The sequence below is a fragment of the Euprymna scolopes genome, chromosome 33 (assembly GCF_053919585.1).
Source record: "Euprymna scolopes isolate OS-2025 chromosome 33, ASM5391958v1, whole genome shotgun sequence".
NCBI lineage: Eukaryota > Metazoa > Mollusca > Cephalopoda > Sepiida > Sepiolidae > Euprymna > Euprymna scolopes.
The window spans coordinates 11,477,746-11,499,584 of record NC_136514.1 but is presented as its reverse complement, the minus strand read 5'-3'; the positions used below and the strand labels follow the sequence as shown (position 1 = coordinate 11,499,584).

The 21,839-nt window shown below is 28.7% G+C and overlaps 1 protein-coding gene across 1 annotated transcript in view; it reads left to right on the top strand.

Annotated features, from left to right (window-relative positions):
- Positions 1–21,839, top strand: part of LOC145258141 (dual 3',5'-cyclic-AMP and -GMP phosphodiesterase 11A-like) — a 1,328,815-nt gene that overhangs the window by 1,119,412 nt on the left and 187,564 nt on the right. The window contains exon 17 of the mRNA XM_080115926.1: positions 5,372–5,513. Within this exon, the coding sequence (XP_079972052.1) occupies positions 5,372–5,513 (142 nt within the window). The remainder of the gene's footprint in view (positions 1–5,371; positions 5,514–21,839) is intronic.

Sequence of the window (21,839 nt, the reverse complement as noted above, 5' to 3'; positions counted from 1 at the left end):
TGTTGCCCCTATACGTACATTTATCTTGGAAGACGCCGTCCATTCCCTGTGTTACCCATCCCTATCTAATTTGTTTTTCAAATATCGTTCCTAGGTCCCCCATTCCCCACTAGGGAACGACCTGCTTGCTTTCGACCTTCGGGACCGGAAGACAGTGGGCGCTCCACAATTAGAAGTAGGCTGGGAGGATCCCTTACTAACCCGTCTCCATAGACATTTTGTTTAGTTGCTTTCTTTTTCTTTCTTTTTGGGTGTATCTTAGTTTGCCCCCCTCCCCATCATCTCATCCCTCATTTAGTTCAATTCACCCCCCCCTAAAAACCCTTTTGTTTGTACATATGATTTTGTTTTGTTTATATGTAAATATTTATTTTTCCAGAATAAAGCCGACTCATACACTGGGGAGATTTTAAGCAGATAAACTCCATGGTAAGAATGAGGTATTATGGTGATAGTGTCTTAGTGTAGGGAAGCTAATAAAGTCTTTCAAAGACCTAGAAACTAGATTAGAATGACCCTCGACCCCACTCCCCCTACCGGCTCCATACCTAAGTGTTTTGGACCCCAAATGAGGGCCTGGCAGTAGATAATGCCAGGCCCGGGGCCAAGCACTAAATACAGTACTTGGCCTTTGAGACAAGTTCAAAGTGTAGTATATGTTCCGGCAGATACTGCAGCAAAGACCATACGTGGGGCAGCCCCACATATAACACCTTGGTCAATGTAGGGGCAACCCTTCATACCAATTGTCACTATCCAGCTCCCCTACTCCCCGGGGAGTTGGTACCCATTTCCCTATAACTCTTCACATTAAAAATCGGCCTTGTGCCTAATTTGCTTGGTGGGGGAGCAAATAAATACCCTTTGGGACAAGATCAAAGTGTAGTATCTGTTCTTCAGATGCTGCGCTTCAATTTCCTGTTCTCTTTCAGTGGAGGAGAAATCCTTCACGACTGAGACAATTTTAATTTTTGTTACTTTTCTCCACGTTAAAAAACGACCCCGGTGTCTAACTTTGTCCCGTGGGGAGGCATTGTAAATAGGGACACTTGAGTAAGTCGGAATCTTATATGAAAATAATAAATTAGTTTTATTAACACAAACTTGTGATAGCGGACCAAGTTTAGTCCCTCGCCTTTACTTTTGGAACAACCCTTGCATGACAAAACACGCTATCGACGCCCATGCACAACAATCTTTCATCGATGGTTAGAATTATGGTTACTATGTAGAAATTCTTGGGCACAAAATGTCGCTCGTTTCAATGGTACCACCCATGTCTTTGTAGATCTTTAACTTTTTAATTTGTATATGCAAAACTAGTCTTCTTGTAAAATGTTAGTCATATAGATACGCTCCAATAAGTAATGGTATGAATTCCCATTAATATATCCGTTTACAGAATGTTATATACCCAATAAGAGATTGTGGTCTAGCATATTTTTTCAATTTTTATTCTCATGTCTGGATGCGTTTTTGTATGAATTGTTGGGAAAAGCTGAGATAAAATATGTCTTAGAATAGAAAATTCTCTGTATCTTCAAATCTCTGTGATATTAGACTATTCAGTCTGTCACGTTTCAATTTTAATGACGCTATTTTCTTCAAGATGCATCCAAATACTAATACCAATTATAACTTTCTCGATTGATCTGCCACGCTTAACCCTTAAATAAAATTTTGCTATGCGTATCATTAATTTTGACAGACAAATGAAAATGATATTTCAAACAAATATAATTTTGCTTGATCTGCCAGGTTTAAGTTTATAAAACCAGTATCGTCGCTTTGTATATTTTTGTATTAAACCTTTATTTCTGTCGAGATATCAGGTTTCAGTTTGGAATATAATTTTCGTTGGCTTAGATATATATCACCGCTTTCCTAATACTCAGTTCTAATATTGATTTGTTATTTATATGCATACTTTCAGTTTTAAATTTGTTTTGCTGATAGGTCCATTGTCCCGTTAAATTTTGAGTTACAGTTTTATAGAGAATGTACATGGGTCTGTCAAACTTGAGTCAGTAACAAATTCCTCCTTGGTCTGTCACACAGTTTTCTGATATTATTTTCATTGTTCTTTTATACTTAATTTTTGTTGGTTTCACATGTTAAATTTATATCAAAACTTTAGTCGGTTTGTAAATTTGCAAATGTAATTTTTGGTTTGTCAGGCTCCGGTTACTTATAGAACGTTGGTTGTTCTATCAGCCATATATTTGATATGTTGGTGTGTCTTGCTTCCTTTTGAATCGAAGTTTGATAGAGATTTCGTATTGGTCTCTAAATATTACGTTATAACCATAATTTCTTAAACAGAAATCTATGTTTGTGCCATTATTTTTCATTTGTCTGTCATGCTTAAGTAAAACGTGCACTTTAGTTAGGCCGCTGCACAATGTTTCCATTTTATTTACATGAGCTGAGAAAATTATATTTTCCTATTCTACTAGACATGAATGTGATGCTGTTGTTGCTTGGTCATGCCTATGTTTGAGTGTATGTCTGACAGGAAATATGCGGTAGCCCGGAAAGAATATGTTTTAAACACAATATCGGTTTATATGACACTGATGTAAGTGACTTCATCATTTAACGCGCATATTAAATAAGCGAAGTTTATGAATATAATTTCTGATTTCCAAACATTTTGTGTACTAAGTGTATATATATATATATATATATATATATATATATATATATATATATATATATATATATATATATAAATGCACCAAGCCTCAAAGAAAAAGAAAAAGACGCCCCTGATGATAATCGGATGCAACGATAGAAAGCGTTTCAGAGGAATATGGATGAACGCCATTAAACGCCATTTTATGGAATAGGACTGAACGCCTTTAAACGCCATTTTATACAACATGCCAGCTAAAATTAAAAAGACGGCTCGGCGAATTGAAAAGATATCCAGAATAATCGGAAAAAAAGAATAACTCTGTCGTGTTCAATCAGACTTGCTTGAACACACACACATATATATATATATTATATCTATAAAATATTTGTTAATTATTCTATAATCATCATTTTCGTGTCGTTATCAGGGTCAATGTTATTATCGTGATTATTATTATTATTATTATTATTATTATTATCATCATCATTTTTGTTACTTTTATTGGTATTTGCATTATTAATATTATAATTACTATAACCATAACGCTTAATAAATATTAGAATTATATTTTTGACTGAAATGTAAACATAAAAAAACTGTATGGTTTATATATATATATATATATATATATATATATATATATATATATATAGTTGGTGTGTTTGACGGGGCATTACTTAATGTCTCGTCGTTAAGCGTATAGGCAATAAGACAAATTGATTTTTCTGCCTTCACCTGTAAAACAGAGGTTAAGATTAAATTTTTTTACTGCCAGAATTTCCGTTACGCTAAACATCATTAGGCTTCTACACGAAAATCGAGAAGGAGAATGGGCGTATGTGCATGTGTAAATGTCTGATATCTCTCAAATACGGAGGAAAACAAGATAGGCTTTAATTTGTTACTATATTTTTACGCGCAACCAATTCGACACTTTATATTTAAATGTGTTTTTTGTTGTTTGTGTAACTATATAACTGTCCTTGCATATTTTGTTTGATTACATATAGCACGTATTGATTATTTTGCTTAATGGAAATATTATAAGACATTGTTATAGACGGGTTTAAAGTTTTAAGGCTCTCTAAAACACGCAGAATATTGCTGTGTTATAAATACCCATTTCTAACATATCAGCATCCACGTTTAAATTGTGTAATTTTTTACCGACGTAATAGCTAAACGAACAATAACTGTGAGCTAGTTGTCTAGCCCTGAAGTTAAGCAAAATTGATCATGGTCAGTCATTATATGGGGGATAATTTGGAAATATATTTTTTTGTATGTAAACAGTGGGCCAGGTGTTTCGATGGGTAGAATTTTATGTTTAAAAACTACCGACACTCTGTACTGTAAACGCAACATAATCACACCTTCTATAACCTTGTAAATAGAGCTTTGGTTAGAGTGACTTGGCGTTATTTTTGTTATATCTATAGAACCATTATTCTCTTGTACCTTTTTTAAAATGTTCTAACAGCTGTAATTTCCGATCTTCTAAAGATGCATGTTGTTGAATGTGATAATCATATTGAACTGAGAAATGCTTACAGAATACGATCCAAACCACATATATAAAGCACAGATAGCAAGAACAACTCGTTATTTGATGGTGTTGATAGTTTATTTTTTGCATGTGATTGTATGTAGGTAAAAGTTACTCCGGCGTAATGTAAACAGTCACCCTATCGTTTTCGCTACTACGCCATTTCTTTCTGGATGAGGTTCCATAGCCTTTTAAGGAAAACTGCAATGCAGCAGTAGGATTTAAAGTAAAACTTCCTATCTCTTAGCCTTTCACTGTGATAAAACCCACAACGCAGTGTTGTTTCATTTTGGGGTTTCTTTCCCTAGTCTTCACCCAACCAAGGACACCAACAAGACAGTGGGGTAAGGGTTTTTAGTGTGTCAGGGCATGTCCACGCATCAGTGGGACATAACACACTACCTTTGGGGTCCGCTATTCCTCCGAGATCTCCTACAAGTTTAGTATGGGGCCGCAAAGCACCCAGTTATATATAATAAAACGGTTGCAATACGTATTACAATTCGATATTCCGTGTTACAATCATAGCAAACTTATGTGAAAACTAGTACCTGTTCGATTAATCCTATGAATGAAATATTTCCATTATTTAGTATTACAAACAAGTATAACCTTAAACCATTTATATGCCGCAAAATAAATGAGGCCAAGTCAGAAATTTCCGAGAAAAATATTATGCCTGCATCGCATAACATACAAAAAATTATCAGAGAATAAATTGATGTGTTATCTTATAAATTAAGAGTTGATATGCCAGAAAATTACCGGCTAAAAACCATTTAAGTAGCATGGAGCATTTGTTATTCTGGTCCAAATGGTTATTTTTGTATGCTGATGCTAATTCTGCGAAGACCTTATTCATTCTTAGTTGGTAATCCTTTTGCACAGACGTTGTTTATAATCCAAACCATAAAAGGTTGTTTTTTTTACTATACTATATGATAAGATAAGTCGGAAGTCAGTGATCATTTTATGTTCAATTTATATTTGAAAGTAATCCTCTAATCTATGTTCGAAAGTTTTTTTTGTCTTTTTTCTGGCAAGTTTATAGGCTTCTCTACGTAGTCACCTAAAAAGTAAGAACTTTAAAAAAATTTTATGTGGAGAGGATATTCGGCCGAATTTATTACTATTAACATTGAATTAGTTTATAGTTATTATTTTTTGTACATCTTATTTCATTCCAGAGTTCGATCGAAGTTCTTCAGTCTTATTAATGAGGACGTGGCAAATGTCTTGGTTCCCGAACGCAATGATATTGTCCGGAGTATTTTGATGACGACCTGTGACATTGCTGCTATCACAAAACCATGGGAAGTCCAAAGACAGGTAAGTCTCTTTTATATTGACTTTTTTGTAAAAAAAAAAAAAAAAAAAAAAAAAAAAATATGCAATCGCGATCGTACTCATGGGCTTGGCGCAATGAATAGTATTCTTGCATGGATAAGTATCCGGCGTTTGCGATCAATTACGAAGGGAAAAAGACACACAGAGAAACAATTATGTTTGCGAAAAGGCAGGATGGTCTCTACAGGAAGTAACGTTCTCTTCGGATAGACACGTTCTATTTTGATACGTTTTGATTTCTAAGATACAGTTTAATGCTAAAGTTGTAACCATTTTCAACGTGATTTCGCTCTTTCTCATTTTTGTCATGGATACATCTTCCCTTTCGTACACGTATTTTTGCATACGTCATACTTTTGCCTCTTTCTCTCACATTTTATCTCATTTTCTCTGTGGACAATTTTTATTTTATTTATTTCTTACTTTGAGTTATAATTAAGTGTCAACGTGATTTGTTGACTTGCCGTAAAATCAAATAAAACGAAATTTTACCCCCTTTCTTTTCATTATAATTGACCATTTCAATGTATTATCGTAATAAAACAGAAAATACTTGATAATGTTTATTAAAGTCACCAAATTGAATAAAAAAGAAAGAGAATTGAACTACCAAGTAAGTACGTTAGGCTATCTTTTGGTACGGAGTTACAAGTTCAATTCTAAAAATTGGAGTTTTTGAAATTCTATTGAAATAAGAAGATTATTATCTAAACCATGTTTGGTAAATTCGACTTTCCTTAATGTTGCAACTAATATTGTGGATTTTCTACAAGACGAAACAATGAGAACCCCCAATTAATCACAAAAACAATAATATGGTACATTGTTAAAAATAGTATTTAAGCGCTTCGTATAAATAAAAGTTATTCGATTTTTAGGGACAATGCGAATTTATCTGAATCGAAATACAACACTAGAGACAACAACTACGTAATAAATCAACAAAACATGGTTAACAAAACATGGTTAACAAAACATGGTTAAAAACATAGTTAACAAAACATAGTTAATAAAACATGGTTAACAAAACATAGTTAACAAAACATAGTTAATAAAACATGGTTAATAAAACATAGTTAATAAAACATAGTTAATAAAACATGGTTAACAAAACATAGTTAATGAAACATAGTTAATAAAACATAGTTAATAAAACATAGTTAATAAAACATGGTTAACAAAACATAGTTAACAAAACATAGTTAATAAAACATGGTTAACAAAACATAGTTAATAAAACATAGTTAATAAAACCTGGTTAATAAAACATAGTTAATAAAACATGGTTAATAAAACATGGTTAACAAAACATAGTTAATAAAACATAGTTAATAAAACATGGTTAACAAAACATAGTTAATAAAACATAGTTAATAAAACATGGTTAACAAAACATGGTTAACAAAACATAGTTAATAAAACCTGGTTAATAAAACATAGTTAATAAAACATAGTTAATAAAACATGGTTAACAAAACATGGTTAACAAAACATAGTTAATAAAACCTGGTTAATAAAACATAGTTAATAAAACATAGTTAATAAAACATGGTTAACAAAACATGGTTAACAAAACATAGTTAATAAAACATGGTTAATAAAACATAGTTAACAAAACATGGTTAACAAAACACACAAAATTGCAATACTAACAGGCCGCCCGGTGTTGCGCGGTCATAAAATACGCTTAATAAGATATTTTAATTAATGCAGATTTCCTATTTATTATTATATATATATATTAGAACCAATATATAGTAATGATTTGAAAAGTTTAAAAAAAAAAATAACTCGTGTACCATCCCCGAGAACCAAAATCAAAACGGTTAGCTTATGATTTACTTCTTTCTTTGACGTTAATGCCTGAGCTATGAAGACATGTTTGCTGCAAGGCTAAAAATTACAACATGAAATCACAGCTATTACGTTACGCATGCATATTCGCAATGCCATCGTTCCACCTTCACCTGGCAAATTCCATTTTTCCATGCTAACATTTGGCACAGATTTTGTCCTGCTAAACCACAAGTATAAAGTTTCGCATGAGTTCGAATACCCTATATATTATATTTTTTTTTCTGTAGACCAACAACTGACAGGAGTTTAGAAGCAATATTTTAAAACAAATATATATATATATATATATATATATATATATATATATGTGTGTGTGTGTGTGTGTGTATGTATATATATACGCATATATAAATATATATAGAAGGAGGTTTGTTTTTACTATAACCTTTTCACGCAAATATTACGCAAGTATAAATCATGTAGAATGTCTGCATGAGTATAATGACACGTTATAGTTATCAATAGCTGGTCATCCCATGAGAAAACCGAAGAAAACCTATAGGGAATTACTGAAAATTAATGTTCCAAAGGATATACAAATTAGCTAGAGTTTTTGCAGATAAATGCAATGCATGATGGTGTTTTTCCAAGATTTTGAAAGTAAACATCTGATAGGTACTTGGATAAACATACTGCAATAAAATGATTTTGCAGACTTGTTAGTCGCAATAGGATGCAATATTGTAATGATTGCTTTTTGAAAGGTTATAAATGACCAACTATGGAAACTTGATATTTTGAATATGGACAATTATATATAGTAGGAAAACACAAAGTTTGAGGCTGGATCAACAAATGTTTTGCCCTCCCATATTTTTATTGCAATCGAAATAATTGAAATCGCCTATTTCTAATCAAATCGATTGATTGTTTGCATTTGTAAGGGAGCCCCTAATCATTAGTGTACAGGGAAGACGTTTCGCATGTCTTCTCCTACCCAGTGACTTAGTCCACAGTACACTGTAATTTTCATTGCACTGTAGAGAATCTACTTTTTATTTTATAAAAGTATCAGTAAGTAATGATTTCACTTAAAGTTTAATATGTTCTAAATAGAAACATTCATAACGCTAGTTTTATCAACGCACTAACTGTTGACTTTATAAGAGTTTTTTTTTTTTAACATAGTCACTTGAAATAAAGTTAAACGTACAAGAAAACAAGTATCACGGTCCAATTGTTCCCTAAAAAGGAAGATTTACTACGAACGCGTTCCCGTCTTATAAAAGATTATTCAGTTGATTTTATAGGATAGCCCTTTCTCTTTCATTAAATGCACTAGTAGTGTTCAGTTTTATAAAAGTGTTCCAAATCGGATTTTCTTCTTAAATCAGATATTTTGATTACCGATTTTCGATACTTATCAGACAATACAAAACGAACGTAAGAACACTCCCAGACATGTGTAGTATCTTCGTGTCAAATTAAAAAAAAATATCAACCAGCTCTTTTCGAATCAACACACAAATACACACAAAGTTCCTAGATATATAGGAATATGGCCATCCACATACTGTTCAGCTGTATCACAGCTCATCAGTGTGGCTAGACAAGCAGCTACCTCAAGCCAGTATCGAAACTCGACCGCCCAAATGACAGGAAGCGTTTTCCTTTTGTTTTTTGTTTAGCAAATGAGTCAGCACTTATCAAGGCTTCTAACCGTTACGCCATTCGGTTGCTGCTATATCGGCTAGTGAATTGACAATGTTTTCACATTGTCGAAACGCCTCAGCTCCATTTGTTTACACAAAGAGCATCGCTGGTAGTTTGTATATCACTTCCTAATATGCTCAACCCAAGATAGGAAGCATATGCATATATATATATATATATATATATATATATATATATATATATATATATATATATATATATATATATATAAAGCTGAATGTGTGTGTGTCTGGTCACGAATAGGCTCCTATATGGTTTACTATATAAAAAAAAAACAACTGATTACATATAATGATAGAAGATGTATCGAGACACAGGAATGGGTATGTTTGATCCTGCTGAACGGTGGTTCATTAAAATTGTGGGGTCTGCGTTCGCGCCTGGTCCACAAAGTATGGAAATAAAAAAATTAAAAATTAAAAAAAACCGATTACAAGTGTTTTTGATATGGATGTACATAAGAATACTGTTATAAGTATGTTTTAACTTAAATAGGGATGGTATAATAAAATTGTGGGGTCTGCGTTCGCGCCTGGCCTCCATAGAATGGAAATAGGCACACACCTTAATAAACATTTTTCATATCTGTCTACGTAAGTATACTTTGATAATTATGTTTCAGTTTGAAGAAATATGGTATAATAAAATTATGGGATGTTCGTTCGCGCCTGACCTCCATAGAATGGAAATATATCACAAAGTTTAACAAGGTTTTTTAATATAGATCCACAGAATAGTGTAATAAGTGTTTCAGTGTGAATAGGTATGGTATAATAAATTATGGGGTTTATCTATTTTATTTTTATCTTCATCATATTTTGCTTTGGTTTTGATACCACCGAATTCGAAGCTATCTCTTTACAACCCTTCCTTTTCACAACCTATCATACTTTCATAAATCAGAGTCAATTTTCTGTAGGCTGTTTTTGAACCCAGTCAACGACGGGTACTTTTGCTAGTATATATATATATATATATATATATATATATATATATATATATATATATATATATATATATATATATATATATATACAGACATGACAGAAACAGACATAGAAAGAGTTTATTTCAATAAACATTTAGAAAAAGTTTATTTTAATACACATAATTTATAGAACACAATCAAAAATAAAGTGTCACAAATTTAATAAGTAATACTTGGTTGACATCTTGTTGTTGTTTTAATGCTAGGACTCTTCTAGGCATGGTGTTGATCAGTTGACAAATATCATGTTGAGAAATTTCTTGCCATGTCTAACGCAAAAATGGTAAAGTTCAGGCTTAGAAGATGGCTTCCTTTTTCTTGTTGCAAGAATTATGTTCTATTATGCCCCAAAGGTTTTCCATTGGATTCATACCCGCATCTGACTTTACCATGGAAGTTTATTAATCCCATTTTTATTCAACTAATGTTGTGTCACCATAGCAGAAATACAAGAGCTCTGTCTTCGATGAACATGGAGTTTACTTTGTTCATTTTCATCCTTGAGAATATTGGTAGGATTTCTTCATGCAATATTGAAACATATTTGGCAGAATTGATGTTTCCTTGGCACTCAGCAAAGTCTGGGTTGGTATCATTCATAATTGCACTCTATACCATAACTGAGATGTTTCAAAATTGGCTGCAGTCTTTTTAAGCCAAACTCTTGCCGGGGGATCCTCCATATTCATACATTTCCACTCTCGAGAAATAATGCAAATCGTGGCTCATCAGAAAAAAAATTACATTGGTCCAAAAGAAGAAAGTCTCTCCATCATCTCACGAGCCCATTCTTTGCTGCGATAACTGACAGCTGCCTTGTAATGTCAGGGGCTTTGCAGTGAGGATCCTATTCAACATTTCTTTCCAAAAGACATAAAGTTCTTTCATAGGGTCAGGACCTGGACGAGGTTTTATGCACTCTTTTGTCCCCTCTTTTGAATAGTGGGATCACTCTATTAACAGGTTAAAATAGGCATTGAAATGTTCCCAACGAACTTTGCTGTCCCTCTGTTTACTTCGGACATTCCTGTTATATACACGTGTATGACGTGTCCTTTTCTGTATTTTTTATTGATTTCTTTCGAGGAGAAATGTATAAACATTAGAAACTTGATGGATTAAAGAGAATTGTATTCGCTTGTTCAGATAGAATATATATATATATGTATGTATATACATATATATATATATATGTATGTATGTATGTATGCGTGTGTGTTACAGATCAAGCGTACATGGATGAAGATCTAGAAAGTAAGTCAGTTTCAATATGATTCGATCGAGCATTGCACGAATAGATGAAGGTTTTATCGGCCAATCGATAGTAGCTATGCACTAAGAAACTTCTAAACCGTGCGCATTGTTCCCAACCTCCATTCTCACATTACACAAAAATACGATAAAACAAGAAAACCTATTGGGTTATTTTTCAAGAATATCAAATTCACATCCCTATGCTTGTGGGATTTATCGCCTTTCCATCCTTTGAAAATGAATATTAAGTATTTTTTGTCTTGCTTTTTACCTTCTTTTTAGCATAAAAATAAAATGTCAGAAAAATCGCTAATGTTAGAATATGTAGTCTTGTTATATTACTGGATCCCAAATGAACAACCACAATTCAATAACATATATATATATATATATATATATATATATATATATATATATATATATACACACAAATATATATATATACATACATATATATACATATATATATATATATATATATATAACTGACATTGTGTGTGCTGAACGGCATTTATTAAACGACTCTTTCAATTTGTTTGTTTACTCTAGACTTGAATCCTTATATATAGTGGGTTCGGCCATGTGGAACAAATTCGATTAATTTCTTTTTAAAAAAAATAGAGGCTACGTAATATAATAATAAATCTGTCATAAACATCAATTAAGTTATTATACTTAAACGTATTTTATGACAGGGCAGCGGTGTGAAACCTGCTAGTTTACTCAAGTTGTTTGCTTAGAAAGTTAAATATCTAGATGAAGATGTTCGACGCCATTTTTGAGAACAAGCAAAGAACTTGCCACATGCATATAGTATAAATCGCAATATCTTAAGAGTCATGGAAATTGTACATTTTATTCATCTGTGTCTTCTTCGTATGTAAGAAAGTAATTAGTCTTTGGTCGATAAACATGGAGAACCTCTGTGATTTCTTACTCTCATGAGATTGAGGGTACATACCATGATGTACATCGGTAAACATATAATTATCACCCAGAGTTATCTCCCTTAAACATCACTCTCTAGAGACGATGATGAAAAAGTAAGAACTATCATGGCGTCCTTGTAACAAATACACTGTTATCACCGCTTTACTCGTTTGTCTTGTACTTATTTTTCATGATATAAAAGAATAGTATCTCTATTAACTGCGCATGCATGTCTATTAAGACTATGTTGTGATAACTTTTTCAGCGATACATCTGATTAGTATAGTTTCTTTACATAAGTCTTAACACGCCCAATAGATTATTTCGTCATAAACGATACTTATCGTGTAAGTTTAGAGATTTTATGAATATATGAGCATTATTTTCAAAGTTTACTCTCAAATATGATGTAATTCATTGCGTTATGGTTGAAGAAACGTCTTGGGTTGATTCAATAAGTTTTAGTTTATTTCTCTTAAAAACACAATTTGCCAACATTTTAACAGTTGTGTTAAATGATTTATTTAGTTAGTATAGTTTTTCTAGCTTAGAAATACAATTTGCAAACAATGTAACAAGCTTAATAGGTTGCTATAATATGTTTTAGATCATTTTTCTTAGTAATGTTATTTGCGAACGCTTAACAATTATGTTTAATGGTTTTATAGGTATTACTTTATTTTTCTTAAGAGTACAATTTGCAAACACTTACTAATTATGTTAATTGTTGATCATATTTAAGCATTTTTATTACATATTATTCCGATTATTAAAGACTCATATTTATTTGAAAGTTTAAAATATAGTTTTAATTCCATAACTCTCGTTAAAATAGATTGATAGTGCAATAATAGAGTTATTAAAATATTTATAAGATTACGTTTTCCGGGGAAGTAACTTACACTTTTATACTCATCTAAATAAAACGCTAAGTATCATTTACTATGTAAGCGCATAATCGTTCGACTCCTATATTGATGTTTTTTATACAGTTATATATATATATATATATATATATATATATACATATATATATGGAAGTTTTAAAAGCCAAAAACAATGCGAAGAAATATATATATATATTCACTAAACTTTAGACAGATAAAAAATATATATAAAATAAAAAAGAAATAAAAGAAAAGACACAAGTAATAAAGTTAAGCAGAATTATATCCCTCACACTATAATTTACCCTGTACTGCACATTTCCAAAAAATATATATATAAATAAGTGCCTATATACATACAAAAGACATAATATTATGGCTACAAACAAAATAAATAAAAATACATAAAAAACAAACCCAAATTACCCCGTCTTTACACACGAATACAAATACATATAAGATAAAACAAAAAAACATAAACACAAACTTTAAACAAAAGAACACAAAATAAAAACATCAATAACAGCATCGAAAAAAATATATATTTAATACAAACTAATATAAAACATATATATGTATATATATACATATCTATAATAATCATAATAATAATAATAATAATAATAATAATAATAATGATAATAATAATAATAAATTATACAATAAAATAAAAAATAATCATAATATATATATATACATATATAAACAATGCTTACAATAGAAATAAAAATTTAAAAAATAAATAAATAAGTAAAATAAAAGTATTCCCAACTCCATACGGCTTTATATCCACACATTTCTGCGATCCTAACTTTTTCTGCAGTCCAGTCACATCCTCTTCCGCCATCTTGAATTTACTTTTGTTTTCTATTTTGAAAAAGGGAGGTCACTTTCTCCCGAAATTAATCTAAGTTCCATACCACAGACGGACTTTACATACACCGGACATACCAACAACTGGTTATGAAATAATTATACATTGAGGTGGGGACTGATAGACGAATAAACAGTTAGACACTCCTCTACTGAAACGTATCCGTCTACTTGTTTGTTTGTTGTTCTTTTCTTGACTTCCATTTTTCCGGTCTTTCATCGCATTATTTTTGGCTTTTAAAACTTCCATATATTCCTTTAACAACAATGCTTCAAGCAAACTACTATCTACTCTTATATATATATATATATATATATATATATATATATATATATATATATATATATATATATCAGGAAGTCACCAGCACAGAAAATATATATTTGAACCAAACAACAAAGTCAGACCGATCTAGAGATAATCCTGCTCACCGACACACCGATGCATTCACATTGAGCACTCTTTGGAATGACATATTGTGTTGTTGTTATGAGTATACGAAACAACTCTACCAACAGTATAATAATAATAATAATAATAATAATAATAATAATAATAATAATATATATATATATATATATATATATATATATATATATTAAAAAGTTTGACTCGTGCCCAGATAACCTACACCTAAAATTTCAAGTGTTTAGACCCAAAATTGACGGCGGAGTTTGGTAGAGTTTGCAAAGGTCAACTCATTCAAGTTTGACCTTTTGGAAGCCAAATTCTCACCCAAAAACTGATTTAAAAAAGCTTGCTGCATGTCTGAAAAACCTTTATGTAACATTTCAAATAATTAAACCCATAATCGACTGAATAGTTTGCTAGAGACCGCAATGGTCAAATCTTTTGAACTTTGAATCGTTGATAGAAAATTTTTTAGCTAAAAACTGATTAAAAATCTTGCCTTATGTCTGAATACACTTTTTGTAAAATTTTAAATGTTTAGATAAAAAATTGGGTGAGAGGTCATTATTTTAAAAAAATTGATCCGAATATTGACCCCATAACATTTATTGTTTTAAGCTTAAATTGAATTAAAAAGTTTGATCAATGACTAAGTAACCTACATCTAAAATGTCATGTGTTTAAACCCAAAATTGGCGGAGGAGTTTGGTAGAGTTTTCAAAGGTCAACTCGTTGAACTTTGACTCCTTGACCGCCAAATTTCTGGCCGAAAACAGATTAAAAAGATTTTCTAAAACATCAATTCTCCTTATGTAAAATCTTCAGTCTGCAGACTAAAACCTGACAGAGAAATTTGGTAGGGATTTTCTTTTAAACCTCTATCATTATAGGTTACGCACTACCTATAGAATCGAAAATTTTCATTAAAAATTGTTTACAACAGTACAACTACTTTAATAAATCTGCTAACCTTAGATGATATTTATTCCGATGTTATTTTCATATATAAAGGTGTGGGATTATTTATTTTTATATTTCCATGCAATTTCCAAAGATGCAGAGATAAATCTTAGTTCTTAAACTGAAATATACCAATCTCTAAAATTAATGTGTATTTATATCTATAATATAAAGCTGAACGCATGTGTGTGTGTGTGTCTGGTCACGAATAGGCTCCTATATGGTTGAATATTATAAAAACTGATCACATATAATGATAGAAGATGTATCGAGACACCGTATTGGGTATGTTTGATCTGGCTTAATGATGATTTATAAAAATTGTGCGGTCTGCGTAAGTGCCTGATTCACAAAGTATGGAAATAAAAAAAATAAAGGTGTACGAGTGTTTTTTTTTATATAGATGTACATAATAATACTTTGATAAGTATGTTTTAACTTAAATATTGATGGTATAATAAAATTGTGGGGTCATCGTTCGCGCCTGACCTCCATAGAATGGAAATAGGTACAAACTTTTATAAACATTTTTCATATCTGTCTACGTAAGTATACTTTGATAATTATGTTTCAGTTTGAAGAAATATGGTATAATAAAATTATGGGGTGTTCGTTCGCTCCTGACCCCCATAGAATGGAAATATGTCACAAAGTTTAACAAGTTTTTTTTAATATAGATCCACAGAATATCGTAATAAGCGTTTCAGTGTGAACAGGTATGGTATAATAAATTATGGGGTTTTTCTATTTTATTTTTATCTTCATCATATTTTGCTTTGCTTTTGATACCACCGAATTCGAAGCTATATCCTTACAACCCTTCTTTTTCATAACCTATCATACTTTCATAAATCAGAGTCAATTTTCTGTAGGCTGTTTTGAACCCAGTCAACGACTTGTCTTTTTGCTAGTTGAATACATGTCTGTCATATCTCATGGAAGTGTTCTTCTCTGCGAATGGAGATGGTAAATCTATTTCTAAAATCATACGTTTTTGCCTGTTTTCTGCTTTTCATAGCGATTTATACGTTTTGTTTTGCTTTTGCTTTTTAATATTTTCCAGTGTAAATTAGTTCAATTTTTTTTGATAAAGAATTTGCTGCCGTTTAATTTTAGTTTTAAAGGCTGATGTTTCGATATAGTCAGCAACTTTTTACTTATGGTTTCTCGAAATTATGCAGTTTAATTTAAAATCGATAAATCGAAAAAAATCGTTAATTTAAATTTAATTTTCTTCCAATCTGTATAATTTGTAAATGTTTAAACTGGATGTACGATGTATTATCCCCGGAAGTGTCACCGTAAATGTCACCTAGCAAATCACGAAATAGTTAAAGATAGTGGTCGAATTCCCTGAGAATGTTGCCAATCTCCAGAGGAAAATGTAGAAAAATAGAAATTTCATCTTATCCGAATCGCAATCACTCCAGGAGTTTGGTTTATTAGTAAAGTTTGCCTATTTTCTAAGGCTTTCAGGTAAAAATTAGTGACTATTTTAAAGTCAGTGTTCCCCTCTGTCGATATGAAAAAGAAGCAAATTAAAAGAGCGAAATATAATTAAAATTGAATTTCGGTTTTCTTTAGAAATCATTAAAAATTGTTTGCACTCATTTCCTTATAATCAAACATGACTGAAGTATCAAACATTTACATTGACAACAAAATATAGACAACCTGCTAGTTTGTAATGAATCCGGACAGAAATCGTTTACTTCATATAAAAATCAACGATAAGATTCATTTTTCTTTAAGTCAGCATCTATTATAGCTATAATTAATACATGAAAAATGTAATTACCTATAATTTATACCTGAAAAATGTAATTACCTATAATTTATACATGAAAAATGTAATTACCTATAATTTATACATGAAAAATGTAATTACCTATAATTAATACCTGAAAAATGTAATTACCTATAATTTATACATGAACAATGTAATTACCTATAATTTATACATGAAAAATGTAATTACCTATAATTTATACATGAAAAATGTAATTACCTATAATTTATACATGAAAAATGTAATCACCTATAATTTATACATGAAAATGTAATTACCTATAATTTATACATGAAAAATGTAATTCCCTATAATTAATACATGAACGATGTAATTACCTATAGTTTATACATGAAAAATGTTAATGCTTATAATTTATACCTGAAAAATGTAATTACCTATAAATTATACATGGAAAATGTAATTACCTATAATTTATACATGAAAAATGTAATTACCTATAATTTATACATGAAAAATGTAATTACCTATAATTTATACATGAAAAATGTAATTACCTATAATTAATACACGAAAAATGTAATTACCTATAATTTATACCTGAAAAATGTAATTACCTATAATTTATACATGAAAAATGTAATTATCTATAATTTATACATAAAAATGTAATTATCTATAATTTATACATAAAAAATGTAATTCCCTATAATTTATACATGAACAATGTACTTACCTATAGTTTATACATGAAAAATGTTAATGCCTATAATTTATACCTGAAAAATGTAATTACCTATAATTTATAAATGGAAAATGTAATTACCTATAATTTATACCTGAACAATGTAATTACCTATAATGTATACATGAAAAATGTAATTATATAATTTATACATGAAAAATGTAATGACTTATAATTAATACACGAAACATGTAATTACCTATAATTTATACTTGAAAAATGTAATTAACTATAATTTATACATGAAAAATGTAATCACCTATAATTTATACCTGAACAATGTAATTACCTATAATTTATACATGAAAAATGTAATTACCTATAATTTATACATGAAAAATGTAATTTACCTTTAATTAATACACGAAAAATGTAATTACCTATAATTTATACCTGAAAAATGTAATTACCTATAATTTATACATGAAAAATGTAATCACCTATAATTTATACATGAAACATGTAATTACCTATAATTTATACACAAAAAATGTAATTACCTATAATTTATACACGAAAAATGTAATTATCTATAATCTATACATGAAAAATGTAATTACCTATAAATTATACATGAAAAATGTAATTACCTATTATTTATACATGAAAAATGTAATTAGCTATAATTTATACCTGAAAAATGTAATTACCTATAATTTATACACGAAAAATGTAATTACCTATAATTTATACATGAAAAATGTAATTACCTATAATTTATACACGAAAAATGTAATTACCTATAATTTATACACGAAAAATGTAATTACATATAATTTATACCTGAAAAATGTAATTACCTATAAATTATACATGAAAAATTTACTTACCTATAACTTATACATGAAAAATGTAATTACCTATAATTTATACATGAAAAATGTAATTCCTTATAATTTATACATGAAAAATGTAATTACCTATAATTTATACATGAAAAATGTAATTACCTATAATTTATACATGAAAAATGTAATTACCTAAAATTATACATGAACAATGTAATTCCTTATAATTTATACATGAAAAATGTAATTACCTATAATTTATACATGAAAAATGTAATTACCTATAATTTATACATGAAAAATGTAATTACCTATTATTATACATGAAAATGTAATTCCTTATAATTTATACATGAAAAATGTAATTACCTATAAATTATGCATGAAAAATGTAATTATCTATAATTTATACATGAAAAATGTAATTATCTATAATTTATACATGAAAAATGTAATTACCTATAATTTATACATGAAAAATGTAATTACCTATAAATTATACATGAAAAATGTAATTATCTATAATTTATACATGAAAAATGTAATTACCTATAAATTATACATAAAAAAATGTAATTACCTATAAATTATACATGAAAAATGTAATTACCTATAAATTATACATGAAAAATGTAATTATCTATAAATTATACATGAAAAATGTAATTACCTATAAATTATACATGAAAAATGTAATTATCTATAATTTATACATGAAAAATGTAATTATCTATAATTTATACCTGAAAAATGTAATTACCTATAAAGTATACATGAAAAATGTAATTACCTATAAATTATACATGAAAAATGTAATTATCTATAATTTATACATGAAAAATGTAATTATCTATCATTTATACATGAAAAATGTAATTACCTATAATTTATACATGAAAAATGTAATCACCTATAATTTATACATGAAAAATGTAATTACCTATAAATTATACATGAAAAATGTAATTACCTATAATTTATACATGAAAAATGTAATTACCTATAAATTATACATGAAAAATGTAATTACCTATAAATTATACATTAAAAATGTAATTACCTATAATTTATACATGAAAAATGTAATTACCTATAAATTATACATGAAAAATGTAATTACCTATCAATTATACATGAAAAATGTAATTATCTATAAATTATACATGAAAAATGTAATTACCTATAAATTATACATGAAAAATGTAATTACCTATCAATTATACATGAAAAATGTAATTATCTATAAATTATACATGAAAAATGTAATTACCTATAAATTATACATGAAAAATGTAATTATCTATAATTTATACATAAAACATGTAATTACCTATAAATTATACATGAAAAATGTAATTACCTATGAATTATACATGAAAAATGTAATTACCTATAATTTATACATGAAAAATGTAATTACCTATAATTTATACATGAAAAATGTAATTACCTATAAGTTATACATGAAAAATGTAATTACCTATAAATTATACATGAAAAATGTAATTATCTATAATTTATACATGAAAAATGTAATTATCTATAATTTATACATGAAAAATGTAATTACCTATAAATTATACATGAAAAATGTAATTACCTATAAATTATACATGAAAAATATAATTATCTATAATTTATACATGAAAAATGTAATTATCTATAATTTATACATGAAAAATGTAATTACCTATAATTTATACATGAAAAATATAATTACCTATAATTTATACATGAAAAATATAATTACTTATAAATTATACATGAAAAATGTAATTATCTATAATTTATACATGAGAAATGTAATTATCTATAAATTATACATGAAAATGTAATTACCTATAAATTATACATGAAAAATGTAATTACCTATAATTTATACATGAAAAATGTAATTACCTATAAATTATACATGAAAAATGTAATTACCTATAATTTATTCATGAAAAATGTAATTACCTTTAATTTATACATGAAAAATGTAATTCCTTATAATTTATACATGAAAAATGTAATTCCTTATAATTTATACATGAAAAATGTAATTACCTATAATTTATACATGAAAAATGTAATTACGTATAATTTATACATGAAAAATATAATTCCTTATAATTTATACATGAAAAATGTAATTACCTATAATTTATACATGAAAAATGTAATTACCTATAATTTATACATGAAAAATGTAATTACCTATAATTTATACATGAAAAATGTAATTACCTATAATTTATACATGCAAAATGTAATTCCTTATAATTTATACATGAAAATGTAATTACCTATAATTTATACATGAAAAATGTAATTATCTATAATTTATACATGAAAAATGTAATTACATATAATTTATACCTGAAAAATTTAATTACCTATAATTTATACATGCAAAATGTAATTCCTTATAATTTATACATGAAAATGTAATTACCTATAATTTATACATAAAAAATGTAATTACCTATAATTTATTCATGAAAAATGTAATTACATATAATTTATACATGAAAAATGTAATTACTGATAATAATTCTATGTGAATATTATAGAACTAGTCGCCCCACGTAGAATTAACTTTCATTTATGGAATGTAGTGTGCATTTCTTTTACGTCCCCTTACGCAGACGAAAAATTGTATATAATGTACATTGCGAATATAAATATGATATATTTGAATGTCCAAATGGAAGTTGTTCAAATACTAAAACAATTAAAAACTATTAGAGTAAAATCTGAAATTTGGACAATTTATTGATTGATGGCTAATAGTCATTGTAAGGATTCTTAAGCACATATGTACTACATTTAAGCGAAGGCTTTCTGTTCTCTTTTACTTTATTGCAGGCATATAAATTAAATCAATCTTTCTGAAGGTTCATAAGAGTTGTTATTGGGCAGAAATCGGAAGTATTAATGCTAGGGTCCCTCAGGTGCCCATCCTAGGCCCAACTCTCTTCCTCTTCTACATTAATGATCATCCAAATCACATCCTTACAGCATTCATAGACATTTATTCTGATGACACTACTATCTATGGTAGCACATCTAAGACCGTGAACGAGCAATTTCTCTCTAATTCTCTCTCCTCTGATCTTGAGCAAGTGGTTCAATGGGGAAAGAGGTGGCTTGTTGTTTTTAATGCATCTAAAACCAAGCTTTTATCTTTACATTATCAACACTCTTA